This window comes from Brienomyrus brachyistius, chromosome 3, assembly GCF_023856365.1.
Source record: "Brienomyrus brachyistius isolate T26 chromosome 3, BBRACH_0.4, whole genome shotgun sequence".
In the NCBI taxonomy this organism is placed as follows: Eukaryota; Metazoa; Chordata; class Actinopteri; order Osteoglossiformes; family Mormyridae; genus Brienomyrus; species Brienomyrus brachyistius.
The window spans coordinates 22,441,199-22,468,745 of record NC_064535.1 but is presented as its reverse complement, the minus strand read 5'-3'; the positions used below and the strand labels follow the sequence as shown (position 1 = coordinate 22,468,745).

General features: G+C 42.4%; 6 protein-coding genes across 13 annotated transcripts in view; 2 read left to right on the top strand and 4 right to left on the bottom strand.

Annotated features, from left to right (window-relative positions):
- The window catches only part of LOC125738978 (glutamate receptor-interacting protein 1-like), a 76,231-nt gene extending 74,526 nt beyond the window's left edge, over nt 1–1,705 (top strand). For all 7 annotated transcript variants that reach the window (XM_049008561.1, XM_049008560.1, XM_049008558.1 and 4 more), the window contains one exon: nt 17–1,705. In XM_049008561.1, the coding sequence (XP_048864518.1) occupies nt 17–238 (222 nt within the window). In that variant the 3' untranslated portion in view covers nt 239–1,705. The remainder of the gene's footprint in view (nt 1–16) is intronic.
- Nucleotides 1,706–2,237: 532 nt separating this feature from the next.
- Nucleotides 2,238–8,600, bottom strand: irak3 (interleukin-1 receptor-associated kinase 3). The gene is made up of 13 exons (XM_049008564.1): nt 8,217–8,600; nt 7,851–8,033; nt 7,319–7,389; nt 6,661–6,748; nt 6,292–6,443; nt 6,134–6,201; nt 5,638–5,752; nt 5,431–5,549; nt 4,870–5,068; nt 4,390–4,449; nt 4,111–4,278; nt 3,346–3,688; nt 2,238–2,626 (listed from the first exon to the last, which is right to left on the bottom strand). Exons 1-13 carry the CDS (start codon nt 8,326–8,328, stop codon nt 2,460–2,462), a joined length of 1,845 nt encoding a protein of 614 aa, XP_048864521.1. The 5' UTR covers nt 8,329–8,600; the 3' UTR covers nt 2,238–2,459.
- A 1,404-nt stretch (nt 8,601–10,004) lies between these two features.
- On the bottom strand, nt 10,005–13,404 carry LOC125738222 (beta-2-microglobulin-like). Its single transcript, XM_049006967.1, has 4 exons — nt 13,246–13,404; nt 11,575–11,847; nt 11,201–11,237; nt 10,005–10,934 (listed from the first exon to the last, which is right to left on the bottom strand). Exons 1-3 carry the CDS (start codon nt 13,307–13,309, stop codon nt 11,224–11,226), a joined length of 351 nt encoding a protein of 116 aa, XP_048862924.1. The 5' UTR covers nt 13,310–13,404; the 3' UTR covers nt 10,005–10,934; nt 11,201–11,223.
- Nucleotides 13,405–15,749: 2,345 nt separating this feature from the next.
- LOC125738221 (beta-2-microglobulin-like) lies at nt 15,750–18,721 on the bottom strand. The gene is made up of 4 exons (XM_049006966.1): nt 18,577–18,721; nt 17,215–17,487; nt 16,610–16,657; nt 15,750–16,283 (listed from the first exon to the last, which is right to left on the bottom strand). Exons 1-3 carry the CDS (start codon nt 18,638–18,640, stop codon nt 16,644–16,646), a joined length of 351 nt encoding a protein of 116 aa, XP_048862923.1. The 5' UTR covers nt 18,641–18,721; the 3' UTR covers nt 15,750–16,283; nt 16,610–16,643.
- Nucleotides 18,722–20,908: 2,187 nt separating this feature from the next.
- vhll (von Hippel-Lindau tumor suppressor like) lies at nt 20,909–22,951 on the bottom strand. The gene is made up of 3 exons (XM_049006968.1): nt 22,761–22,951; nt 22,530–22,664; nt 20,909–22,313 (listed from the first exon to the last, which is right to left on the bottom strand). Exons 1-3 carry the CDS (start codon nt 22,939–22,941, stop codon nt 22,150–22,152), a joined length of 480 nt encoding a protein of 159 aa, XP_048862925.1. The 5' UTR covers nt 22,942–22,951; the 3' UTR covers nt 20,909–22,149.
- Nucleotides 22,952–23,508: 557 nt separating this feature from the next.
- Nucleotides 23,509–26,790, top strand: LOC125738220 (methionine-R-sulfoxide reductase B3-like). Of its 2 annotated transcripts, none has more exons than XM_049006963.1 (7): nt 23,509–23,747; nt 24,361–24,490; nt 24,786–24,894; nt 25,042–25,119; nt 25,568–25,596; nt 26,128–26,225; nt 26,328–26,790. In XM_049006963.1, exons 1-7 carry the CDS (start codon nt 23,718–23,720, stop codon nt 26,451–26,453), a joined length of 600 nt encoding a protein of 199 aa, XP_048862920.1. In that variant the 5' UTR covers nt 23,509–23,717; the 3' UTR covers nt 26,454–26,790. The 2 variants fall into 2 exon arrangements, with proteins under 2 accessions (XP_048862920.1, XP_048862921.1); XM_049006964.1 differs by having other exon boundaries at nt 23,526–23,729.
- Nucleotides 26,791–27,547: the final 757 nt, after the last annotated feature.

The following is a 27,547-nucleotide window of genomic DNA, read 5'->3' as shown; positions in this document are numbered from 1 at the left end:
ATCTCCTTGCCTGTAGGTCAACCACGTCCGAACGAGAGACTTTGACTGCTGCCTCGTGGCTCCTTTGATCGCCGAGTCGGACGACAAACTGGAGCTGGTCATCAGCAGGAACCTACGGGCCTCGCCGTCCTGTACGGAACTTAACCAGGCAACGGAAGGTCTGCTGGACTGGAACGAGCCCATGCAGAACCACCGGGCCACAGAAATCGAGGCCCGAGACACATCCCAGACTTTATAGCAGCTGGACCGGAGCCGGAAGAGTAAGAACCAGCCTCTATGGTGCTAACATCCGTAGGATGGTAGCTCTGTCCAGGCACGGCAGAGCTAAGCAAAGGTGTCACCCGCTTCCTGTTTGGGCGAGTCCTACTACCCCCTTTAAAGGACTGAATAGTAAGAAGGCTCTCCGGTATCTGGGAAAAAAATGATATGGGGGAAAAAGTGGAAACTGTGCCATCCTTTTCTTAATTCTGAAGGACAATAATATTCAATGAGAGCAGGAACTGCGATGTTTACATGTGATGTCGGACGTGCTTGTGTGTACGTGCGTGTGGTGTGCGTTTACGTGCGTGAACGTGGGCGTACGTTTGTGCGTGCAGCCAAGACGATTCAGAGTACCAACCCACCTCCCTCCCAGCGCCAACTTGGGTGCCCTCTGCTACGCCAAGCCAGGTAGACCTTGACGGGCTCCTTCACCCTTGAGTGCAAGCCCCGCATCAGCACGCACAAATGCCTCACGTTTCCATGTTTATTTATTTGGTTTTTAGCATTAGTTTTATATTTAAATCTTGGAGCACTGCTATAAATCCAGACCGGTAAGCGACATCCTGGTGGGCAAGACACTGGACAAAACTGCAGTGAAAATAATTCAGCACAAAGAGCCACTGAAAATATACGGGTCAATACTTCGACTGCAGAGTCGCTGTTCCCACAGTGAAGCCTGCGAGATACACACGTTCTTCACTTTGCAAAAGCTCTCGTTTCACTCACGGGAACGGATGTGCTGCCAGTAAGCAGAGACTCTGGGCCACGGTAGTAAGGGGGTTACTGGAGTCTGAGCGGCACCTGCAGCCACGCCCACCCAGCCATGCCCCCCCAGCCAAACTCCCACAACAGACCCAGCACTGCGCGTGTCCGAGGGCTCCCACTGGGAGCCAGTAGCTGCTACAACACCACTGACATGTCCCAGTACCTCTGTCAATGTCATTGTGACTGATCCACAGAACGCTCCTCCTTTGATCGATCGATCGGACCTTGCCGAAAGCCAGCTCTGCAATGGGGGGGCAGCAGCCATTGATTTAAGGCAGACCGAGGTGAGCCTTCAGAGTTATGGTTGGAGGTAATTTGGTGTGAAACGGCCTTCGATGGAGGTGCCAGTGCCAGTAGTTTTGCCCTGGGCTTAAATAGCTGGAGCTGCTGGGATAACTGGAGTTTCCTAGCAACTCTTCGTGCGCAAAAAAAAGCAAGCAGCGGAAACAGGTTTGATTAAATTCAACGAAGGTCGGTGTAGACCAACAAAAAAATACAGTAAGAAGTCAAGCATGAGGTTCCCAACACTGCAACACTGACATGTTTACTGTGGATTTGTATTTTGTATTTTTCCCTGCTTTAAGTAAATATGAATATATGTATATATGTGAAACTGGAATTATTAAAAGGGTCCATTTTCTATGTTTTTCTACCTTCTGTTGTTTCTGGGGGGGGGGGGGGTCACATCGCTCTGGCTGAGTGTACAGACATGACTGTGTGTGTGTGCATGTGTATATGTGTGCGTGTGCATGTGTACATCGTTTAAAATCTTCCTTCTCTTGTGGAAAATCTACAAGCTATTGTTCTGTCCTGGCAGTCAGACTGATAAGTACACTGTCAGTCTCCTATTCATTTCAGTTTATTTATTATTGGCAAAATGCATGTTCCATGAACTTACAGACTGTTTGGCACTGACACCCAGGTGATCGAAGACTAATTCTAATACTTGGTCTGTGTAGGCTACCACGTTATAGTTATTCGGCATGTCATCCACCAGGGGGCGATGGAGTGAGCGGAAGTAGCTGAGACATTAGAGAGGGGAATTAAAGACCAGCCTGGACCATTGCAGTGTTCTGTGGATTTGAAGGGATCTGTTTAAGTTATTACATGGTCACTTCATTTATAAAGCAAAAACATCATGTATAAAGTCAAATACAAAATCTTTACTTTTCGTCAGATTATAAATATTTTACAAAAAAATTGTATATATATATATTTTTTTTTTTTTGTTTAAATCAATGTAATAACACAAAAATAGTTAAATTCAAAATTACTACTACAAAGTCCAGAAATGAATGCTAATTAATTACTGGTACAGTGTTTAAGCATTTCTGTTCAGTGATAAACAAGCTCATTGCGATTTTCATATCGATTTTCTCCACTTTGTGGTGCTTGCGGAATGAACTTTGAGGATCTGTAGAGAGAGACCTGGGCTACATGTGCTGTCCGCCCGCACTCCTGTCACAGCCCAGCTCCATGGAGAGCAGCTCCTGAGTGTTAATCTGGCCCTGGTTGTACTGCTGGATCTTCTCCCTGAGTCGGGCCTTGGCGGGGCTCTCCACAATGTCCTCGGTGATGCCATAAGCACCATGCTGAGTAGCTGTGAAAGGTTTCAGATGTGAACTACGACATCATTATTATTCCCTGCCGCTGGATCTCAACCCAGTTGATGCTAGATTTACAGTTAAATAACTGTAAAGCACAGGCATGCTGGTGGTGGGTTAGGACAAAAACCTGGACCGGCTGAGGTGGGCGGGAGGCCTGGGTTGAGCACCATTCTACCGCAGTCACTTGGGTGCTGCTAATAAGATGATATATTACACATAGTTACTTTACCTTCAGCTAGGGTCCCGCTAGGCGACACCCCATGTCCGAGCATATTTGACCCCCCAAAGTCCAGTTTATTTGACGAATGAGGTGGGTCCATACCGTGCCCAGGCCTGCTTGAAGAGGTGGGCACAGTATGCAACTATTGTGATCGCTGACATGTCCGGGCACAGAACACGGACATGATGTCATATGCATATGTGACTACAGGAGAGGTTCAGCATTTGCTGGAAATCGGATCTGCAAGAGTATCCAGGAACAACTGGATGCGACTCACAGAAACACAGAGATATTTGGTCTAATGCAGGACTGTTTTCTTATACATGTGACAATTGAAAATCACTGTGTTCTATACTCAAATGCGCCCACAGCGACTCCAAATATGCCACAAAATAAGACATTGATCATAAACTCCACGGCATCCGGGCGCATTTCACCAATGCATGAAAAGGACAAAAACTTGGTAGGAAATGAGGGTGAAAAAATACCTGCCTTCATGTATATGGAGCTGTGCAGGAACGAATCCACTGGCTTTGCAGTTGTAACTTCGCAGACTGTCTGCCTCCGCTGCGCAGTTGGAGTGCACTGGCTGGCAACTGCAGAGATCCAGCCCCTCCCAACTCCAGGGGCTGCCACGTGTCGCTGTCATATCGTCAGCCTCCTGGGCCGGTGCACTGCTCAGGTAGGTGACCTCTGATTGGCTGCACTCGCAGGGGCGTGGCTGAGGGCTGGCCAGGCGTAGGGGCTGCGTCTCATCGTCCTCCACAGGCAGACTTGGGGTGGGGTTTTCCAGGGGGCGGGGCCTGTCCTGAAGCTCGCACAGCACTTTTAGCACCTGGGTCAGTCACCATAACAATGTCATCACACTGCACGCACACGCTTTGTCTGCATGTACTCTGGGTAGCACGTCGCCATCATACGTGTGCTCTGTATCTACACTGCACTTCACTGCATCAGCTGTCTGATTACAGTGCCATTTAAAACACAGCTACTAAAAGTGAAGCTGGTTGGAAGAATGGCAAGAGTCCGCAATGCTGTCATCGAAACAAAAGGGGGCTGTTTGGAAGAGTCTAAGAAAATTGTGAGTTACAGAACACTTCTCCAGATCTCATGTGTATTGCTTCATTTCCCCGTGGCCTTTTACTACAGGTTTACTATAAGATGAAAGAACACAGCTGCATTAAAAGCAGGTGCTGCCAGACTTAACACTGGAACTGTAGGGATATGGATGTTTTGGCTGTTGATGCTTCCTCTCACCGTCTCCGTGCCAGGCCTGCTCCTAGCCCGCACAGCGGTGCACTCCAGTGCCAGGCCAAGCAGTGTCTGTGCCGTTTGGGGAATCCAGGAGCCGGCGGTGGGGTCCAGCCATTGCAGGCACGTGTCCAGGCTGCTTGTGCCCTCGAGGGCCTCGCGCAGCCGGTCTGCCTGGGAGACGTGGTACGGGTGAGTCCAGCAGGAAGCTAGGGGCTTCGGTGTCAGAAGGCGTGCCACTGATCGAGGGCAGCCGGGCTGGGAGGCCCGGCAGACCGGTCTTACCAGATGAGTACGCGTCCGGGCCTCCTGCACGACCTGTCCTGTCAGGGTCTCCAGGATAATCTGAAACCAGGACGATCTCAGTCAATCTATCTGCTTCACATTTCTGCACTGGTAGGTGGGTCTCCTCATAGGCCATTCTATGCTTTTCTCATAGGGGATGGAACGTGAGAGCGAACAGCCAGTCATTCATTACAGTCTACACCAAACTGAGCTACGCATAAAAAAATAGTAAATACATTTACAATAAACCATTATTACATCTTGATATGAGATTTCCAAATATAATTTATAATACTATATAATTTTATTGAATATGTTCAAGTAGCGTTTTAATCAAAATTGCACCCCGGTAAAATTGCCTGTGATTCTCATCACGATGACATTACTTTGATCTGGAAGGTTCCGTTAACTGCATTAAAGCAGGGAGGTCTGCAGCAGCAGCTGCGGGAAAGAAAATCTGACTGCCAGGGGGCCACTCACCACCCCTAGGCTGTACACATCCACCCCGACGGACAGCTTCCCGTTGCGGATGTACTCCTCGGGCAGGTATCCCAGGGTGCCGTGCGAGGCGGTTACCATGGTAACAATGCCGCTTTGAGTTACAGAGTGTGGTCTCAAGTGTGCTGTCCCAAAATCACACAGCTTGGGCTTCAGGCCATCATCTAGCAGTATGTTTGCACTGGGGGCAGGAGGGGAGGGGGCACAAGACACAGGTAGGAGATCTCAACATGCTCTGGAAATGGTGTTATGTTGAAATTACAGCATTGGAAAAGGGAACAAAACACCACGGTATTAGCACACTAGAAATTACTCATTAAACTTTTGTTATAACATTTTCACATTATTATTATAATCTATTCCAGTGTTAAACATCCTGGTCCTCGGGGAACCACAGTTGTCCACATTTTTGCTCCCTGCCAGGGAGGGAGCAAAAACATGAACTGTCTGCGGGCTCCTGAGGATCATATTGGGAAACAATGATCTGTTCTGTAGGTTGTGACAGTTCCAGGTTCTGCACAGTGATTGACTGGATGCAGTCACCTGGTGATGTTTCCACAGACAACAACAGTGGGCCGTGCAGTATGCAGGTAGTGGACGGCCTTCGATGTCCCGTCGATGATGTCCAGGCGCGTCTGGCAGGATAGTGGCTCACCTACACCCTAATGGAGGACAGATGGCAGGTGACGCTGTAGACTAGAGGACATCTAACCCCAGGGTGAACCTGGCAGTTACATCTCAGATGCTCACCCGCGAGTGCAGTCTGTCGAACAGGGACCCATTGGCCAGGTAGGGGCGAACCAGGCAGTAGGTGTCTCCTTCCCAAAAATAGCCCCAGAGCTCCAGGATGTTGGGGTGCCGGTAACTAAGGAGGGGAGAGTCTTTTACAGCCAGTGTCATAATGCTCAGAGCGACGGGAGAGTTCATATTCATAAGATCCACAGCTTTACTGTAGACATCCGTAACACTGTCACTGCACAAGTGAGACATGTATCAAGTGGAAAAAAAAACACACACACAAATGAATGGGAAAATTATACCAACACAGGGCTCCCAGAGATGCTACCCAACACTAATTTTCTCTCCAGTAGTATAACCAGATATTTGTTGGTTGTTCGCTCGTTACTGTGCTGCTACTACTACTGTCAGCTCAGCCAATAGCTACAGAGAAACAGCGGCTCATTAGCATAAATCGCACGAGCAATGATGCTATCGGATGTGTTCGTTCATAAATCCTCCGACGTACCTTTGAAGAATCTGGACCTCCCTTTGAAACAGCTTCCACTGCGGGCTCCACAAATCCCTGTTTTTCTGCTACAAAAGTGAAAATGAAGCGGGGGAAAAAGTTAGTAACAGGTAGTCATATACAGCAGCGGAACAAAAAGTCATCTAAGAGCCCTGTACCTGCTTGAACATTTTGGCAGCAAAGACTACTCCTCCTTTAGTTCCTCTGTACAGTTCAGACAGAGGGCCTTCAGCAATCTTACAGCTGGGGTGAAAATGCAGCGTTCCCACTAAGACGTCAGAGTAAGTTATCAGGGAGTCTTGCTCGCAATCTGCCCAGGAGAAATGAAAGTAAAAAGATAAGCTGTGTGTTCCTCAAAGCTGCACTTAAAGTGTAAAAGGAAAATGGGCTAAATATGAGTGTAGGGAAGGGCGTCTCCTTCCTTAAAGAATACATCATAGCTATGTGAAACAAGCAATGCTAACGTGCAGTTTCATGCAATTGTCGCAACAACCACTGGGGGATTTTCAGTGTCCCGCAAGTCTCACCGAGAATGAATGCGCGGTGCTCTCTGGGGGAGAAGCCGGCAGTCTCTTGATTAGGTAAGGATTCTTTATGTTCTGCCTCGCACAGTGCCTGTCAAAGAAGTTGCAGCAGTGTCCTTACAGAGGTTGGCTTCGTCTTCAGTTCCACATTTGCAGATACCAAAAACAGACGCTTGGAGAGTCTAGTCCAGAGGTTCTCAAATGCCGTAAGTGTGTTTGTGTGGGTGTCTGTGTCTGTTTTCAGATTCTGACTCATATTAGTCATAAATAGGACCTTCCTATGCAAATAACAAAAAATAGAAGATGATAAACTTTCCAAATTATTTAAACAAACATGATTGTGATTTTGAACCAGGACGAAGCTCAAATTAAGCTACGTATTGTAATAAATAACCTGTTTTTGTACACTGAATCCTTATTTTGTTATAGCAATGATTAGTATAACAATGGGCCTAAATAAAATTGCCATAGGACAAAAAAGTTTGAGAACCACTGGTGTAGTCAGAACTTGCCCATCAATTTCGATATAAGCACATTTGATACGGTATCTTTGTGAAAGGTTTTGGACAGTTGGTTTGTTTTTAATTTCCAAAATCACTGCATTAACAAAAACGTATTTATTGACATATAGAGTCCATAAGGCGTGATATGATCCCACTACCTGGAGACAAATGCCATTTCCTTTTCGCTCTGATAAGCTGTACTGCCGATGATCCAAATTTGTTCTTGATGCTAAGTTGAAGGAAGGAAAAGGAGCATCGTTACATATAATACTCCAACATAATTAAAATTAGAATATTTTAAGTGCATGATCTAACTGAAGTTGAATGCAAGGTTTATTCATGTACGAACAATATGCGTAATATTTTGTAATATTGCTTATTTAAATGCAATATAAAATGCAGTACATATTGACCGCTGGTATCACTGTTTTCAGTATTTAATACATTTCATTTTGAAGTCGCATTCACCTAACCCCATTTTTCCTATTGAATATGTGTATTTCAGTATGCGGTTTTAGTGAAGGCGCAGTTTTTCAGGAACACAATAGTCCCGCTGTAGCAGGACTGATTGTAAATTGAAGCAATTTCAAATGCATCATGTGATCAAATGCTTCAAATATTTTAAGCTGATTCCTCATTTCCAACAAAGTCGTCGGCACATTTGAGAGGTTTGAGTAACAGGAGGCTTACGTGCGGTTGCAAAGAGCTCCGCTGCTTTGCGGTGGCCCATTTCCTCCAGCACGCCGAGCAGGTCGCCCAGCGTCTTGTTCTGCAGACCCCACCTCCAGAGCACCTCGCGCGTCGGACTTTTTCCAGCGGCCGCGAGCCTTTCCGCGAGACGCATCTCCAACCAATTCGGCAAGATACGCGATGCTAAAATGAAACGACATTAGATTCAAAATCCTCCAAAACTTACCTAGTAAAAAAAAAACTGGATTCAAGTACAAAAGAATACAAACATTTTGGCTAGATTTCACTGTTGACGCGTAAAAGGCAACGTCGATATATACAATCGCATGAGGTGTGCATTTACAAAACATTTGTGTAATTACTTACCAAATCCCCTCCATCCAAGATTCCCGTCGCCACTGTCAATGATATTACAGAATTTCTCTATTAACAGCGGGGAGATTTCAAAGAGAAATGTTGAAGAACTTAACGTTTCCATTCTTGCGCATTAGTGCTGTTTGACAGTTCGCTTCCTGAAACTCAGTGCTTTGGTCTCTCCGATTGTACTTTTAATCGAAGATGTTTGAAATCCATTAATACGAAACGTTTTTTTTCTTTTACTGACTAATCATGTAAATAATAAATATCACACAGCTATACGGGTTCTGTGGTGTAGTGAGGAAGTGCATGTATTGCTAAGTAAACGCCTTCAGTGGCCTTACTGTCTTACTGATGTAATATTTGACTGCCGACGTAACGTGAGCCCCGAGTTACGCGCGTCATCTGCCACGAATTGGCTAATCCTGGAAAGTTGGGCCTACCTTTTTATTTTAGCACATTCTGGTAAGATAAATTACGTTTTTTGCCCAAAACTGATCAGTGATATTTAATAAATATAAGTGGTCGGTGCTGAACGATTATTGCATGGCAAAAGGGCAAAATCAAAATCTAAGATTAAAGATGACTTGATTGATTGATTGATTGATTGATTGATTGATTGATTGATTGTTTGATTAGGCAGAGCACCAGCTTTTTGGACTATGTTCGAAGGATGTAGGCTATGTAATACACAAAACAATAATATGAAAAGATAAATAAAAATAGTTAAAGTAACAAAAAATATTTCTGAATATATATAAAAGTTTACGTCATGAAGATGACAACTATTTGCAAAATGTTCTTTTTTATACTATCCAGTAGGCTTAGCATGTTGGCTAGTTTATCAAAGAAAATTCAGTGATACTGAATGTAATTTGCTTATTTCTACGAGTACATTATCGTGATAAAAATACATTATGTAGTTTATGTACACTGTCGTACGTAGGATAGTTGCTTTTTCTCTCAAGTCTAGCTGTGTTTATTAATGGTGTTTAAGCTGCTACAGTTCTGTGTTTCTGTGGTTAAATGGTATAGCTGTTGTGTCCATGTAGTCTTTTTCTACGTGTAATGAATAAAGACTCGTGTCCGGAAATCTTCCTCCTAATGCGTTACACTTTTCAGCCAGCAGAGGGCAATACCGATCTCTTAATGATAATGAAACCAAAAAGGGGAATTCCGCAATTTTTGTTTGATATTTTTAGATCGGTAATCTTTCAAAAGTCCCTGCCCTTTTCATTTCCCATTAACTCAACATCTTCTAGTGAGTGCCTAGAGATAGTTTTCTTCGTTTGTTAGGTTTATTTGAAAAACGAAATAAAAAGTTAATCGCAGTTACAACTTTGCTTTTCACGCTTCAAGCAGATATGGAAAAATTATTACGTTTTCATACTTAAGTACAGATATCACAACAAAATGTTAGTCAAGTATGAGTCATCCAGTAACTACTTAAGCTAAAGTAAAACAACACCTGTTTTTTATATATATATATTTAAGTACAAATGGTTAGGGTTATGTCAATATAGATTATACCAATAACCGAATTCTTTATTGATTAATCTGACGATTCGTCGAGTAATCGCGCGCATATGTGTATATATATATATATATATATATATATATATATATATATATATATATATATATATATATATAATGTGTATATGATGTTATACATACAATACATTGCAACTGGCACTAGGCAGGAACCAATTAACCAACCATCGAAGGGTGCACACTGTACGGCAGAGAGCAACCAGCAGTTTTTATAACACTATACAAAATAATTTCGAAAGTCAGTTTCAGTTTTTCAGATTTTTATTGTGAAGCCCGTAGACAAGGTTTTTTATCTTAATTATTATTACAAACATTACGTTTATGATTTCATTACATTTAATCAGAATTTGTAATTTGTAATGATTTTGGTTTTTACTCTTTCTACAGTAAGTATGCAATGATATTGGTGTGTTTTTTCTTTAAAGTTCACCAGATAATAATCCACTTCAGTGCTTTTCATTTCTCCTTTCTTGTGAATATCGCAGTACACTTGAAATCTTTTGCACACTAGCTTCAGCTCCAGAGATGTAGGTTTCTTACGTGATTTTTATCCCGAATAATAGAAAACAGTAAAGTGCTCACTACAAAGCAATAGGCACACATAAATCAACAAACAACATATCTGTAATTATATGGTAACTCTATGACAGTCAGCTAAGATATACTAACATACAGTCGCTAATCAGAAAGCTTAATTATATAGCATTAAAAGTGAGGAAAAAACTACTGATGTTAGCCAGTCATATCGATTCAGACTTGAAATACAAAACAATATGTATTTTTATTTGTAGAACAGCCCAATTTAATAATGACACCTCACTGTCTTTTGGGTGGCTGCTATTATGATGTTTTAAGTAATCGATCGCACAAAATATTTAAAGTCGCCTCAATGTAAATAATATATTCAGTTTAACCTATAAAATTAGGTGCAGTGTTATATTCCAATTCTGTCACCCATCAAATAGTCATGTGTAGCAAAAATGTTACAGTGCAAGAGTATTGATTTACAAAAGTTGTGATGCAATCATTTAAATTAAAACAGATGTGAATGCAACGTTTTATCTGGTCTGATCTGAGATCTGCTTTGTTGGAGTAGGGATTTCTGTCCTGCATTGATTGGTTAATGTAATCCTTGTGTTTTCATTGGCCGCTGGCGACATCTGAGACTGCATCCTGTTGGGGAAAATGGAGGCATCAACCCAGCTGTCACAAAGTCATCACTACCGCACAGATAAATGATTATTCAACGCATCTTTACAGGTCACAGAATTTTCAATCTAATGTCGTTTCAAACGAAACTGATTTCAGTAGCTCCAGGATGTAGTAAGACTGAACTTGTGTTTTATAGCTTTGGCACAAGCAATAATCCAAATAACAATCAATAAATCATAGATTAATTGCAATGTATGGAATTTGAGTTTAATGTAAAGATGACTTACCAACATTGTTCTTCTACTAATTTCTACATATCAGGTTCTGAAAAAAGAAAACAATATTTAATACATTTGCTGCAGCTTCACTAGTGCAAAAAAAAAAAAAACAGTAATGTAATCATAAGCTTAGTAATGCGGAGCCACTTTCTAAGTTGCTCATTGGTCAGTCTGCAGACAGTGTCTGGACCCCTATGCTGGGTGGCTTCGTTCACCATTCCCTCCCATAACGATTCTTACGGTTATATAACCCAGTATATACACATAAGATCACAGTACATAGATATGAAGGGTTCCTGCAGTACTGAATGATCTCCGTCTTCATAGGGAAGATGAAACGGTTCGCGGGATAATTTCTGCCAATAACTGTGTGCTTCTCTCACCCCAGGTGTAGCTTTTGGTGTCGGACAGGTGTCTGACTCTGCACACGTAGTTCTCGCCCTTGACTGGTGTGAATTCCACCGTCTTGGTGAGATGGAACTGCCAGCCCTGCTCGAAAGCCAGGTCGGTCTGTTTGGCGTTGGGGATCTCCTTATTGTCCTTCAGCAGCTCGATGGCGATGTCGGGGGGGTGGAATCCGCTCACGTGGCAGATGAGAGTGTTACCCTTGCCATATTCCCCAGGGTTACGGCTGTACACCTGCACCTTGGGAGGGGCTGTGAGGGGCGGAGAAATAAGGGATAGGGAGAATATTAATAATAACAATAATAATAATAGAATTATTAGGTTTTCTTTTGTTTTTGCAGAATTCCCCGCCGCTTCCCCAGCTACCAGGACATTGACATTCGATGCAGGCTCACCCAGTTGAGGGCCCTGTAACATTTCACTTTTATTTTCTCACAGCCAATCACAGGCTGCCATATATTTTGTCAGGTGTCCGCATTACAGCACGTTTTCCACCAGTAGAGCAGTCCAGTCACAAACAGTAAACAATGCAGTCCGGATATGAAGAAAAAATCAGCCCAAAAGGGGCATCAGTGTCGCTATTCAAGCCATTTCGAGGTTTAGATATTTATATTTGGAACAGCCCCATCTATAAATGTACATCAACAGGTCTCTCTTGGGGGGCTCAAACTTCAAACCCTTTGCTCACTGATACAGGCTTTACTTTCCGATTAAATAATAATCAACACTGTCAAACATTTGGATGAAGACGCAATTTATACCATGGACTTGGGACATAAAAAGCCTGCATAGTTTTTCATACTCAGTAGAAACACTTAACCCAGGACCACGCGCCAACCTAACACAGGGCACACACGGGTACTCGGCCTTGTGCCTGTTATTTCCGGGATAGGGCGTGGACCCCCGTGACCCAGCATAGGACAGGCGGGTATGGAAAGTGGATGGATGGATGGAAAACCACTGACACCATTGTCTGTGTACAGGACAAGCTGAAAATCCCGGATTAAAACTGAAATCAGATCATAAATACAGATAATTCTTTAACTGGAATTCTAATTTTAGTTGAAATGTTAGTTCTCACTATTTTTTTCCTGTTTATTAATTTTTTTAAACGACTTATTTGTATGTATATTCATGCAAACAAATAATTCAAGCCTAATAATATATATATAAAGGAATTTAACAAACATAAGTACAGTATATCGGTGTTTTCAATAATTTTACTCAAATTTCGTTCCTATCGTAGCGGGATGTCCAGTTTGTTGAAGACGCAGTATCTACTGTATCCTTCAGAACAACGGACTTCCTTGTTACAAATATATGATCTTAAATATCACGCGACAAGTTGCTTGCTGTTCCACTCTAATTTACATTAAACCGAACCCCAACAAAATAGTTTTCAAGATTTACCACAAAACATCATAGAATCCTGAATTAAAATGATAATGGATCAGTTTTCATACACAATAATCAAAAGGCCTATTCCGACGTTGTAAAATATAAGCAGAACATTGTTGATTAAGTGACTATTTTCTATTTTCTGAATCGGCCTCTTGAGACGACTCTCATAACTATCTGCTGTACCTGAAATTTATACGGTATCGTGAAACAAAAAACAAACCTATATAATAAATATATAGTATTCTTACATTCTTTTGCATCCACGAAGAACAGCACCACGCCGATCACAAGAGCGATGAGAATTCGCGTCATTTTCCACTTTAAATTTTCACTTTGTTGAAGACAAATACAGCCAAGGTCTTTACCAGGGATGTTTTGGGCGTAATGAACCGAAAGTGAGAATACGCAGCGCTTCACTTCTTAGCGCGGCTCTCCCCCCTCTGTATCTCAACAGCCAATCACAATATTTTATTTGTTGTTACCAGGCAGAATTAAGATCTTCAGGTTTCCTCTCTTTTTTGTCCTGTTGAGCGCTAGGCTTCACCAAAAGCGTATTTTTGCTCGATGGTGTTGAATAGGCTCTTACCTGCGTCTTATGTATATTGTAAATTACCTAGCACATTGTACATATTGCCAATAGATTTTTGTAAGCTTTAAATATAGTGATGGAAATTAATTTACATTTCTATCAAGTAAAATTTAGTTAGCAGGCAAGTTTTGTTTGAACAATTAATAGCAAAATGTAAAGCTATAATGATTAACTAAAATGCATACACGAAGTACGAAACTGGCGTAACATTTTAAAAATTGGACTATGAATAAACGATGACGTGTTTCAGAAACATTCACGGTGTCAATAAATTAAATCTGGCCTGCCTGTAAAATAAGTTGTTTAGAAAAATAACAAAATTGTAGGTTTATGAGTACCATGTCAATAAACAGGTTTCCTCCAGGTACTCTGGTTTCCCCCCACATTCCAAAAACATGCTGAGGCTAATTGGACTAAATTGCCAGTAAGTGTGCATGTGTGAGTGAATGGTGTGTGAGTGTGCCCTGCGATGGGCTGGCCCCCCATCCTGGGTTGTTCCCTGCCTCGTGCCCATTGCTTCCGGGATAGGCTCCGGACCCCCCCCCCCCCCCCCCCGCAACTCAGTGGGATAAGCGGTTTGGAAAATGGGTGGATGGATGGATGGATGGATGGATGGATGGATGGATGGATGTCAATAAACAGGCGCGGTGATTCTGAAATTGACTTTTACTTCATTGCAGATAGTATGAACCCAAGGGTTTTCATGTTTTATCTGGTCAGCTTTGTTTCATTTGTTCACCGTTTTGCAATGTTGCTATTCCTTCTCACAACACGCAAAAGTCGTTTTGGTTTTCATGAGGTCCAAGTCTTTACAGTCCTGGTGCTCCTTGTCTTGCTGTATGGCTGTGAGACATGGACACAATCCAGTGACCTGAGATGAAGACTGGACTCCTTGGTTCTGTTTCGCCTCGGAGAATCCTTGCGTACCGCTGGTTTGACTTTAGGGAGTCCCAAATGAGACACAGTACCAGCATTGTGAGGGAATGTCAGTTACCACACTACAGCCATGTGGTGCGATTCCCTGAGGGTGATCCGGCTCACAGGATCCTCATTGCTGAGCACCCGAGTGGCTGGACCAGGTCAAGGGGACGTCCACCTAACACCTGGCTGCAGCAGATGGATGGCCATTTCCGGAGTGTGTGTATGGACTGTGTGTCGGCCTGGGGGGCTCGCCAGCCGGAATCCAGAGGAGTTTCACCGTGTGGTGGGTGCGGCAACGCACTGCATCAGTGCATGCCCCCCAATCTGGCCTGACCTGGTTCAAAAACAGTTTAGGTAGGTCACCCTACTCATAGACTGTATGGTGCTTTGTCAGCACTGTGTGTTTGATGGTACAACTCAACCAACTTATTTGACAGACTCTCTTGCTACATACGTAAGTTCTATTTCGCTATGTAGTTAATTTTCAATTCCAAGACATCGCAGAAACTTCATGTATGGCAATGTGAATTTTTAAAAATGTTGTTCAAACCTAGTTAAAACACATAACGCTTTCAAACAAAAACAATTGGCCTTTTATATGGGTCTTATTTACCGTATGAGGTGAGATGATGTTTTTTATGTGACAGTGCTAACCTTTCTTTTTTCAGCAATTGTTTTCACATACCGGAATTCTAGAAAGTGAATTAAGCAAAATTAAGCCAAAGTGACAGATAAAACAGACTGGTCGACTCCTAGAAGCTAAATGGCACGTGGCTAATCTCGCGATGTCAGACCTGATTGTCTTCCGTTAAGACCTATTTGCATTGTGGTCGTATTGTGGTGACATTTAAGTTCTGCCTTGCGATACTGACAGATAGCACAACTGATGTTCTCGCTCTTCCACTACGTTCCGTCACCTTTCCGCCAAATTGCCCAGTATTCGAGAAAGAAACCAATAGGATAAGCGGTTTGGAAAATGGATGGATGTAGCAATGTGAAAATTGAAGTTGCTTGAGCATTTCAACATGTTAGAAAGTTCAAACGCACTTAAATACATTAACAAAGTATTTGTAGCATACTTTACTTTATACCTCTCCAAGTACTTGTCTGCAGTGGATGGTATATTTCATCATGGGCCTCACAGTAAACCATCTATAAGTATGATCATTCCCATTCTGTTATGTAATATAAACAGACTTCTACACTAGATCTGAAAGCTGAGAAACTAATGGAAACATGCCATAGTTTTAACAACTTTATTTGAAAATTAAATGTTAACAAACATAGTTCATGTCCAAATATTCACTGTCCTTTCTATTCCAAAATGCTTTAATAGGTGTGCTAGCATCCAACAAAATCTCTCTCTTTAATGGAGGAAAGTATTTCATCTTTTAGGTGTGTTCCTAATTTGCATGATCGAAAAAGAAACCACTGTTATTATTGCTAAGTTACCCAAAAACTTCCCAGTTTTCTATTAACATTAATGTTTGAAAAGAATGTAAAACCCAAGAGTCCCAGCAGCAGTTTGCAGATGTGAAGCCATTTTAAAAATGTTTTAGAACCAGGAGAAATATCATTGTAAATCAAAACGCAGCAAAAACCCAATGCCTTTTGCTTTCCAAGTCCAGTTGCGGTATCATGCAAGTTTTACGTCCATCTCATTTTCTAGTAGACCTGATTGGCTGTTATTGCAGTGGTGTTATTTGCTTTGATTGCTGATAAGTTGAAAATTCCAGAAGGAGAATGTCTGGACACATTCTTCCCATGCGATGGTACCTAGAAGAATGACAAGCAGGCAAATTAACGGAGATATTTCCCAGTTACCAAGCAAATGCAGAACACTGACTTGCCTAGTTTCTATTCAGTGATTCAACTGGATAGTTACCAGAAAACGTAACTTGCTCAAAACTACAGTGGCATGCGCCTTCTGTGCTACATTAATTGCTTCCTCACTGTATACAGTAAAACTATAATTCATGTTAAATTCATATATATATGAACAACTGATCAGTTTTTAACAGGATTAATAACTGATCGATCAATTAATTTAATAATTACAAATAATTTCATTAATGCATATGCAAACAAGCACAGAAAAGTACCTGCTGCCTGTATCCACCAGACTGCTCCCAATCCTTACATATCAGGTTCTGGAAAAGGGAACATTTTAAACATTATTATTTTTTAATGCAGAGACCAGAGGAGAAAAATACATTTTAGCAATAAACGAACACAAGATTCTCTGTTATGCCTTCAGAGGTTTAAACCCTATTTGTAAAGCCCATCGTATGTAATTGCAAGGAGGAGCAATACAGATACCTGTCCCTCATCCCCAATCAATATGTACCAGTGCAATTTCACTTTTTTCTCAAATGAAACCTGACCCAGCACTCGGGTGTAGCTCATGTATGACACGATGCCTGTGCACCCAAGCGCCCACCCCCCCGACTACCAGCCCAACTACCACGATAGCTCTGTGCTGCTCAGTTTCCATCTCTAATTCCTTCCTCTGAACCCTGCATTGTGTGTTTACATTCATTATTTCAGCAAAGATTGATTCTTACGGTTATATAACCTAGTATATACACATAAGATCACAGTACATAGATATGAAGGGTTCCTGCAGTACTGAATGATCTCCGTCTTCATAGGGAAGATGAAACGGTTCGCGGAATAATTTCTGCCAATAACTGTGTGCTTCTCTCACCCCAGGTGAAGGTTTTGGTGTCGGACAGGTGTCTGACTCTGCACACGTAGTTCTCGCCCTTGACTGGTGTGAATTCCACCGTCTTGGTGAGATGGAACTGCCAGCCCTGCTCGAAAGCCAGGTCGGTCTGTTTGGCGTTGGGGATCTCCTTATTGTCCTTCAGCAGCTCGATGGCGATGTCGGGGGGGTGGAATCCGCTCACGTGGCAGATGAGAGTGTTACCCTTGCCATATTCCCCAGGGTTACGGCTGTACACCTGCACCTTGGGAGGGGCTGTAAACAAGGACAGGGGAACGCAAATTATTATGGCCAATGAAATTAAAAAAATATCTATCGTGTTATTTCTGGTCTTCCAGATAAAGTAAGATAGTGATGCTACTCGTTTCTGTAAAACATCTGACTCCACCCAAGTGTGGGTATACCTGAGTGTGGGTATACCTGGAAGATGTCAACAATCTCAGCTCTCACATAATAACAATTACTGAAGATCCAATAGCACTAATTGAAAAGTGTCTGACATCCTGGGTTAGTTAACCATTCCCAGAAAATCTACTAGCTTTTAACTGATTTTACTGGAGCTTTTAATTTGGCTCCAGTATATTTAAGGTCTGTAACAACACACTATAACCCAAAATGTGTGTTATGCTTCTTGTTAATTTTTCAATAAACCCTTTTTTTGCCTTTTTACATAAAATGTAATTTGTGTAAATCTTCAGTCCCCCAATAGTGGCTGGAAGATACGCATATTAATTTGTCATTGTACAGAACTGATTATTTAAAACTACAGTTTGTCCAGCAGAGGGCACTATTAAGCAACAGATCCCTGTTATAAGAAAACGAAACTCAAGTCAAGGGGGGAATTCCACCATCTCGAAACAATCACATCACTAAGCATGTAACTGAAGACAATTCAATGTATTTATATGCGCCTGAGTCACCGATCGCCATACATTAGATTCCAGCGCATATGAAAAGCTCCTTTAAAAATATTTGTTAACATCATTTCAGTTGTAATACGCATTGTCCTTGTGCTATATTAACATATAGGCTATTGGACGCATAATCCATCGATTAGACAGAATTTTCTATAAAATTATTATCAAGCTCTGATAACACAAAGTGCTCAGTAATTAAAGATGACCCCAGAATAATTTTATGGTTGACGATTATAATTTTGTGAACAAAAATTTAACCACTGAAAAACATATATTTTGAAAGAGTAGAAAGCAGGCACCGTGAAAACTGAAAGAACTACAAAATAGCGCAAACTACGCCACGATAATTTAACAACTACTCGAGGACATACTCAAAGTTTTTCCGACTCAGTTGAAAATATAATAATTATTTAACGTAGATACTTACATACTTTAGCGTTGACACTGCACAAAGCTAGCGCCAGAACAACAGCTACCAGATAAATATTCATTGTTAGTTAAATCTGTATTTCAGCCGGGCCTATATAGAATCAGCAGTACAGACTACGCGTAAACGCGACCTAATTGGTACTAAAACCGAAAGTAAACTGCAGCGACTTCTATACGCCTCTAGACCACGCCCAACTACATATTTTAAGCCAATCAAAAGACAGTCGTCAGGTAAATGGGAAAGTATGAGGTTGCGTTTAATCTGCAGCGGCTGAGCAGAAAATATAAACATCCGTTTTGCATTTGTGTGCTTGTATATGTGACTGCATATAAAACATTTAATTGATGTATTATGAAACGTGAATTTAGCAGTCGATAAGACTAGCCCTGACAAACGTTTTTCATTACGTAATTTAGAAGACACGTTTATCCAAGACGACATATAAGTCAGTATTGATGTTTTATCTTTTTATCCAGATATTCTTTTTTATTATTGTAAATTGGCTCAGGAGCACAATGAGAAAGTCCATTCTCTGAGATGACGCCAGCAAACACGCCGAAGTGTCCAGCCTGCGGACCCTTTGTGCCGTAGTCATATTGTTCTTCTCGTGGTCATGCGCTTTTTATGCACATTAAAATCTACATTTTTACATTTTTATCTACATTAAATCTATATTAATGTTGTTGTCATCATTGTTGATATTATTACCCCAGACCCCTGAGCATGATAAGCGATTAGAAGATGGATGGATGATTCTTATTATTAATCTGTTCCAAGCTTCTGGGGTGGACTTGGCGCCCTCAAACTTGTGGCCTGTCCTTCCTGGAATAGCCTCCAGGCGTACTGTATCGCATCAGTAATATGAAAGGACAATGGATGGTTGTCCCAGTTGGTTTTTACGACCACGTAGAACACTCCCTGCTTTGTGTTTAATTGCCTCGTGACTGTTAATACTTGTGGGGCGGCATGGTGGTGCAATGGTTAGCATTGTTGCCTCACACCTCTGGGACCCGGGTCGAATCTCTGCATGTTTGCATGCGGTTTCCCCCCACAGTCCAAAAACATGCTGAGGCTAATTGGAGTTGCTAAATTGCCTGTAGGTGTGAGTGAATGGTGTGTGAGTGTGCCCTGCGATGAGCTGGCCCCCCATCCTGGGTTGTCCCTGCCTCGTGCCCATTGCTTCCGGGATAGGCTCCGGACCCCCCGCGACCCAGTAGGATAAGCGGTTTGGACAATGGATGGATTGATGTTAATACTTGTCTGTGGAAAGTACCATTGTTAAACTACAAAATGGCTGAGAAGAACCATCTCCCTCTGGTCTGACTGCGATGGTAGAGAAATGGGCTGAACACAATGCCAGATCCAAAAATATCTCATAAAAATTCACCGAAACGGAAAGTCCCTGATTATCCGAGCCAGTCACAGCCTCCCATCGCAGCCAATCACCGCTTTGCTCTCTCACAACTGAAAACACTTGGCATAGGCCTCACCTCAGGGGAATACCAGAGTGAAAATCAGACATGAAACCAAAGAGAAAAACCAAAGGCTGGGCATGAATAACATTATGGCACTAGGGCAACATTATTAACATAACACTCTCCATATACCATATATTACCCCTGCCCCCCAAAAGGAATAACACCCCAACCCAAAACAACTCAAGCAAAAAAGAAACACTCATAAAAACTACAAATTCGCTCTCCACATGTTTACAAACTACAAATACCAGCACAGAGAGGCGCATAGTTCTTGTCCTGCACTGTGACCCAATCGTGGGATCTGACAAGGGAGGGCGTTCCTCTTCACCCAGGAGTGGATCTATCTATCCAGTGATGCAGTATGCAGTAACATTGGTGAAGAAAATTCAGACCAAAGCATTTTACCATTTATTTACACATAAAGGTATAGCCGCAAAACCTGTATGAGTCTAACTCTGATGTATAATACATTTTATTGCACCAGTTAAGTAACATTAAATGTTCGAGCGTGCTGTTAGCAAAATGGAATTTAAATGAATCCCAGGCAGACTACAGAAAGGAAAAAATGTGGATCAGTAATCTGACACATAACTAATTACTCCACATATTAATATCTATCTTAAATAATATAATACATTTTAAACAACTGCTGTATGGATTGTTTCATTCAGTTTTTCAGTTGTGCAGCCTTCACAACCATATAGAAAGTTACAGTAAACACTAAATCATAAGTCTTCAGACTCACTAGATTCTGTCTTCTGCAGAATTTTACTGTTCTATAACCAGTTATTCCAATAACCATTGTCGTGGTTTTTTCTCCTTCCCCGCCAAATCAGAAGTCAGAGGTCCGCTTGTGCAGTATCCAGAATTCAGTCTTTATTGCAACAATGAAGTTACAACCAAGACTGGACACGTAAAGTATGTCCAGTACTGTTTTACACCAATTTTTATACAAGTTCTTATTTAACAATATCTCATCACTTAAGCATCATCATTCCTTCAGCCATTCACAATAATTGTTTTTTCCCTTAATCCGCACCCCTAGGTGATAAGTTTGTCCATCATTTCTTTTGCCGTTTGGTCTCTCAGCTGAACATAATGGTGGCACGAGCAGCTCCACTTGGTTTTTTAAAAATGCTCAGCCGTGAACTTCTGGTGAACTCAGGCGAATCCCTTCCTTCAGTAGTAAACCCTGGTAGTTTCAGCCTTTTACACATTGTCTAACCAAAAGGTTGATAATATATTTGTCCTTTAACATAGTGATAAAATATACGCTAATAAAAGTGAATATTCATAAATTCAGGACTAACATAAAGTAGCTAACAGAAACTCAGACTAACAAAAGGTGCAAATACATACTCATTTGGTTACATTGTATTGATTACATTATGTTTACATTGTGGGGGGCAGCATGGTGGTGCAGTGGTTAGCACTGTCGCCTCACACCTCTGGGACCCAGGTTCGAGTCTCCGCCTGGGTTACATGTGTGTGGAGTTTGCATGTTCTCCCCATGTCGTCGTGGGGTTTCCTCCGGGTACTCCGGTTTCCCCCCACGGTCCAAAAACATGCTGAGGCTAATTGGAGTTGCTAAATTGCCCATAGATGAGCATGCATGAGTGAATGGTGTGTGAGTGTGCCCTGCGATGGGCTGGCCCCCCATCCAGGGTTGTTCCCTGCCTCGTGCCCATTGCTTCCGGGATAGGCTCCAGACCCCCCGCGACCCAATAGGATAAGCGGTTTGGAAAATGGATGGATGGATGTTTACATTGTAATGTTTACATCATGGATATTTGGCATACTTTTTAATAATATCATAATACTTGTATTCTACGTTATATAGTGCTAAATAATATTCCATACCATATAACATACATATGAACAGTAATAACACGGTGGCTCACACCTTCCACGCCTTGTGTCTCAAGGTACTTCAGTTGGCTCAAGTTGGTGAATTGAAGTCTCTAAATTTCCCATAATTTGCCTGCGCCCTACACCAGACTGGCGTCCCAGTTATATAATAAGTCGGTATTAACTGGTCCTCATGTTAAACAATATACCAAAGAGACAAGTGCAATGTAGACATTGTAACGTTTTATCCATCACTGTATTGTGCTCGAGCTATCTGTAATTCCTTCAGTAGATCTGGAGTCCTGGTAAGATCGCTCTTCAGGCATTCAGGAATGTCAAGTTTGTCAAAGTCTTCCCTCTTCACCATTTTACGGATCAGCATGCAGCAATACTCCTGTAAGGTATTAACTAGATAAATTCACTTAATGTTAGAATGCGTTTTAAAAAGTCGCACACTGTTTTTCAATCGGTTCGCTACGGTGCTAAATCATTTGCGTAAAAAAAATCTGCTGTAATTGCTAAATAACCCCATATGCTTCACGTTTTTATTGAGTGATATAGTAATTTGCGGTGGGTTCAAGTTTCCAAAAAAGAAACAACATATGGTAAGATTATCCAACCCACCTTGTGAGATTATCAGCACATCTTTATATACTGGAAATCCGTCTTCATACTCTGTTAAAGTAGGAAAATATACCTCTTCTCTGTCCGCCAGAAGTTGTACATAACCGTCAGATGTTCTAAAGACCCACGGATGAGCTATAAAACCAGAAGACATTATACTTTAATTAACACGACTCAAAACAGCGAAACTTCATTTTTCATTTCTAATTGCTTAGGATTTTGTCTACCCACTGAGAAACGTGTTCATTTTCAAGGATCCGCCCGGCCGAATGTCACCGTAGGATACAGGGAGCCCAGAAAAGTTTAGCCACCAAGCTCTGACCATTTGTCTGGACTTGTTGATGAACTTCACATGAGTAGGTGTATTTGAATTGAGAGATCTTAGTGTCTTCCTTGCTTCCTGGTCAGCCATGTTGTTTAGGAACAACATTCTTTTGCATATTCTAATAATCTTGGTTTGGTATGGCTGTAAACACTAGATGGCGCCAGTCGCTCAAGTATCGGACGCATTAAACTGGTGATCTTGCTATATTTGTGACGTGCGGGTGAGCTGATTTGGAATATTTTTCAGTCTTCCAGAAACCTATAAAGATAAATGCTGATCGTTAGTTTCGGGAGACATGCAAAGTCTGTTTGTGCGGATCGACTGTACTGGTTTGTACTAGACGACCGCTGTTCATTCCGTAAGCAGAAGGGTTTTCTCAAAAGCAATAAAAACCTCTGTGTGTTTTAAGCGTTGTGTTGCCATATGGATTCCAGTAATCAGGCACATTCTGACAGTAGGTATGTCAGTATGCGCTAGTTTTATTATACCCTGAGACATTCTAGGTTGGATATTCGACAGATATTCAGATCCACACTCTTCAGACAAATCATATAAAATACACAAAGGGTTAAAAACTCATGAAAGTTCCAGTGCCCTGTGAGGTAGTAGCAGAATTTGCATCCGTTTTGGGGTCACTGGCTCTAACCTATAAGCTTTTAAAACATCGTATAAAATACAATAAAGGGTTAAATGAGTAAGTTCTACAATACGCGTTAATTTTGAAGTCACTGGATGCCATGGCATGGAAGTTATTGCAATTAGTATTTTGTAATTTCGGCAGTAATTCGTTGACGGTCCCTTAGTCAGCGGTAGGCGATCATCTGCGAGGACGTGGAACTAACTGACCGTCTTTCGACAGCTTTATGCCGTTTAGTGTGAGTGAAACACCGCCAGTAGGTCTGGAGAGAGTGCATCTGAATATCTGTCGAATATCCAGCCTAAAACTGATTTAACCTCGGTCAGCAGTATTTCCCACAGTACGTTGTGTACATTACTTATCTACAGCTAAACAGTACGCAAGCTGATTTCAAATAGTTTGACCGGCGTTTGTTTGGTTGGCTGTACCAAACCCACCCATACGGGGACATAGTAGATGAATTTATCCGTATTAAAGTCTTATATGCAATATAGACATTTTGCAATGAAAGCCGGGTCTGCAGAAGGTCAGTGTCAAATATTGAGGCAATGATACCACCTTCGTTCAGTGCAGCAGCTGAAACATGGCTGTCGCGTATTAAACTTTGTTTTGGTTGCTAAGATCATGGTAAGAAACCTCTAGCTATATATAAACATTTGCAAAGAACACATTCCAAGGATCGATTCAGTATCACGTCCTGGTCGGTTGTGACAATATTGTATTGTATTTTATTTTATTTAATCAGTAGTAATAAAGACGATTCAGCTAGCACGTAGGGCTGCCTTTTCAGCAGTCCAACCACTAGGGGGCGTCCACACACCACGCATTTCCTCTCTTTCGTTTTCATGTCCCTGACGTGTGACGGACAGTGTGCTGCAGGCCGGACGGCTGCATTGTTGAGATGTACGAGCTTTCTGGCCTTCCGGGTTTTGCTCAGGTGGAGCAGAAGGACCTGGCAGCCTCATATTCAACCCCTCAGTCTCTCAGTTGCTCCCCTAGGTACTGTGACCTCTTGCCGTTTACTTAAGTGTATCGAAATGTTAGGCCTAACTGAGACAAATCATCTTCGGAGCTGCTGAAGTGAGAGTGTGATTCTAAGGATTCTGAAGCTGAAAGCTCTGCAGGTGTAAGTGGGTTTCTCTCGGACAGGGGGCATCTGTTGTCCTTGGGGTTTGCTTATGGAAGCTGTTTCCCTACTTTCTGGAGAATGTCATCCAGAAGTAAAGGCAGTGGTGTCGGTTTCTGGCTTTCGGCCTCCATGACGCTCCCCACCTGTCGCTCTCACTTGTCCCAGGGAGGCACAAAGACAGGAATAACTATCCCCTGGAGGTCTCCCAGCAGGAGCTCCGGCGACGTCTCACACCCATCCAGTACCACGTCACACAAGAGGCTGGCACTGAGAGGTGGGTCTGTTGGGTGGAGAAGACTGGGAGGTTTGGGAGGACCATGGAGAATCAAACCCAGGCTGAGCTCCATCTCTTACCCCCTCCACATTCATAAATTGATCCCACGCTGAGGATGACTTCTTGGTTGTCCCTCCTCTTTCACAGGCCCTTTGTAGGAGAGTTTACAGACCACAAGGAAGATGGTACATATGCATGCGTGGTCTGCGGGACACCGCTGTTCAGGTGGGTGTCCAAGAAAACAGTGTGTCTGTGTCGACTATCTGTGGGTGACACATGTAGGGGTCAGACTGGGGCCACATTGACTGCAGGCTTAACAGTCAACAGGAAGTTCGTACCAAGTACCTCAGTATGAGGGGTCCCACACCGGGGTCTCAGTAACCCCCCCACACCCTAATGGTATCCGCCTACAGAGTACAGCACTCATTGTTTTTTTTAGTCCAAAATACACCCCAAGCATTTCATACTTAACGCACTTTACTCTTCATAACATATCATTTGCTCACTCAGCTTTGCAGGATCCTGCCGCTTTGAATCACTAAATGTTCTATCAACAGCTTTTAATTTTATTTACTAATTAATGATCATTAACTTTGAGATTTGTGAGGCCAGTGAATGGCCAGTATGTGTTTTTGTGCAGTTTTTACAACTGTATACTTTTCTTGAACTGCAGCTCCAGTAAGAAGTTTGACTCAGGATCAGGTGAGACTCGTCTTGAGGAAACGCCACAGAATTTATGTCAGATCACAGGAAATCCATTGCATGCTTTAGCGTGTGTGTGTGTGTGTGTGTGTGTGTGTGTGTGTGTGTGTGTGTGTGTGTGTGTGTGTGTGTGTCATCTGCATTGTACATGCGCTGCAATAAGACTATCCAGGTTATGTGTTTGTAGTTTGGGTTCATAATGTGAATTAAATCCATATGTAATCACAATTTAAAGCTGTGTATCTATGTAGAATCAAAAACATGATTCTCATCAGAAATGAGCATAAAGAGGAGTAACAGTGGCTTTGCATTAAGGTTTCCTCACTGCATGTTGCAGTCTACGTCTCTGTACTCAGAACTGGTTATATTTATGGGGGTAAACAGGCTTATCGATGATGTCACGGAGGGGGTATTACAGTGAGTCATACACTAGGGGCACTCTGACAGCCACATAGATTTCACAGGAAGGACCATAACGTCACATGACATCATGGGCGTCTGGCATGTCTCGCCTGTACCATGTGGTTACAGGATGGCCGTCATTCTTTGATCCGCTTCATGAGGAATCCGTCACACTGACTGATGATTCCTCCTACGGGATGCGGAGAGTGGAAACCACCTGCCGTCAGGTAAGTCTCCTTCCAGGTGTGCTCAATTAAGATGGTAATCACTGACATTTGGATTGGCGTGTATGTGTCTGAGTGAAGTAATCCAACCTTCACACCTTCCAGTGCGGGGCTCACCTGGGGCACGTGTTTGACGATGGACCCCAGCCTACAGGAAAGCGATACTGCATCAATTCCGCTGCCCTGGCCTTCCGGCCGCAGGATCCAGGGGGAGCCAGCAGGTCAGGATAGGGGACCCAGAATCCAGTGCTGCAGGAAGATAAACCCGAACTCTGCAGCTCCTCACAACAGTGAACCTATTCCCGACTCAATCCTGAAGTGAAAAATGACCTGGGCTCAAGGACCTGCCAGCTCCGTACTCTGTAAGATTACTCTCTTCAGGTAAAATGCGAAGAAGCGTCTGTACTCGCCACTGTGGTATGGACACCTTTATCAGCGACCAAGTCAGAATATGTAGCAAAATTCGTAACACCGATATTGTTTCTGAAATAAACAATTCAGACAGGAGTAATATTTTGAATGTAAATTTTGAATAAAATTGTGGCGTTAAAGCACTTCTTCTTCTTAACTTCAGCATCGTTCTGTCATTAATGACTGGAGTTGTTGTTAAAATACAAAGATGCATAAAGAAATGTAGGAACACAATTGGTGGGGGTAGGAGGGAATGCTGTCACTGGGTAAATGGTTACATTTTAGCAGTGTGTTTGTATTAGCAGTGCATTTGTAAGAAGTCTATGTGTTTATTTAGTTATTTCTGCTTGAATTACGATATGATAGTGTTGAGTGAGATGACCTTAACATCCCAAGCCCTGGTTCTGTTTCTGGTCTTGACATCCCAAACTGGTTAATGGCGTAGATTATGGGAAAGACTAACTCCTATGACTCTGAACAGGATAATTTGGTCAATCATTCATCAGTCAGTCATTATGCAGTATCTGGCATATGGCAGTGTTTCCAGATGCAAAGTTTTGCTCAGCTGTAGTTTAAGCGTGACAGTAGGCTTGTTTCACTTGGTCTACCGGTAGTTTTGGTGTGTTTGTGTGGGAAGTGTGTCCGAATGAAGTGCAACTTTTGCAGTATTCAGTGCGTAACGTGCGATGTGGATGCTCGTTGTTGCCTTCATGCTCTGGCCGTGTGCGACAGAGAGGCAGCGGCTATTGATCTGGACGAGTTTGTCAAGTTACCAGACCGCAGTGTTTCACATCTCCAGTAATGGTCCATCAAGATCCTCATTTGTGAAGAAAGGCCTCTGATGGTGGGTCCTCCATTACATCTGAGTGGAATAAAAGGAAAGATCACTTTCACTCGACAGCGAAAAAGACTCT

Coding starts and splice junctions, on each gene's coding strand:
- irak3 (XM_049008564.1), bottom strand. CDS start 8,328: ATGGAAACGTTAAGTTCTTCAACATTTCTCTTTGAAATCTCCCCGCTG. Junction 7,390..7,850: donor GGAGCTCTTTGCAACCGCAC/GTAAGCCTCCTG, acceptor CCTTCAACTTAG/CATCAAGAACAAATTTGGAT. Junction 3,689..4,110: donor GCAGGCCTGGCACGGAGACG/GTGAGAGGAAGC, acceptor TGACTGACCCAG/GTGCTAAAAGTGCTGTGCGA.
- LOC125738220 (XM_049006963.1), top strand. CDS start 23,718: ATGCCGTTTAGTGTGAGTGAAACACCGCCA. Junction 23,748..24,360: donor GTGTGAGTGAAACACCGCCA/GTAGGTCTGGAG, acceptor TGTGACGGACAG/TGTGCTGCAGGCCGGACGGC. Junction 26,226..26,327: donor TGGAAACCACCTGCCGTCAG/GTAAGTCTCCTT, acceptor CACACCTTCCAG/TGCGGGGCTCACCTGGGGCA.
- vhll (XM_049006968.1), bottom strand. CDS start 22,941: ATGGCTGACCAGGAAGCAAGGAAGACACTAAGATCTCTCAATTCAAAT. Junction 22,665..22,760: donor GAAAATGAACACGTTTCTCA/GTGGGTAGACAA, acceptor CTGGTTTTATAG/CTCATCCGTGGGTCTTTAGA. Junction 22,314..22,529: donor TGTGCTGATAATCTCACAAG/GTGGGTTGGATA, acceptor GAATTTATCTAG/TTAATACCTTACAGGAGTAT.
- LOC125738222 (XM_049006967.1), bottom strand. CDS start 13,309: ATGACGCGAATTCTCATCGCTCTTGTGATCGGCGTGGTGCTGTTCTTC. Junction 11,848..13,245: donor CTTCGTGGATGCAAAAGAAT/GTAAGAATACTA, acceptor CGCCCCTCACAG/CCCCTCCCAAGGTGCAGGTG.
- LOC125738221 (XM_049006966.1), bottom strand. CDS start 18,640: ATGAATATTTATCTGGTAGCTGTTGTTCTGGCGCTAGCTTTGTGCAGT. Junction 17,488..18,576: donor CAGTGTCAACGCTAAAGTAT/GTAAGTATCTAC, acceptor CCTTGTTTACAG/CCCCTCCCAAGGTGCAGGTG.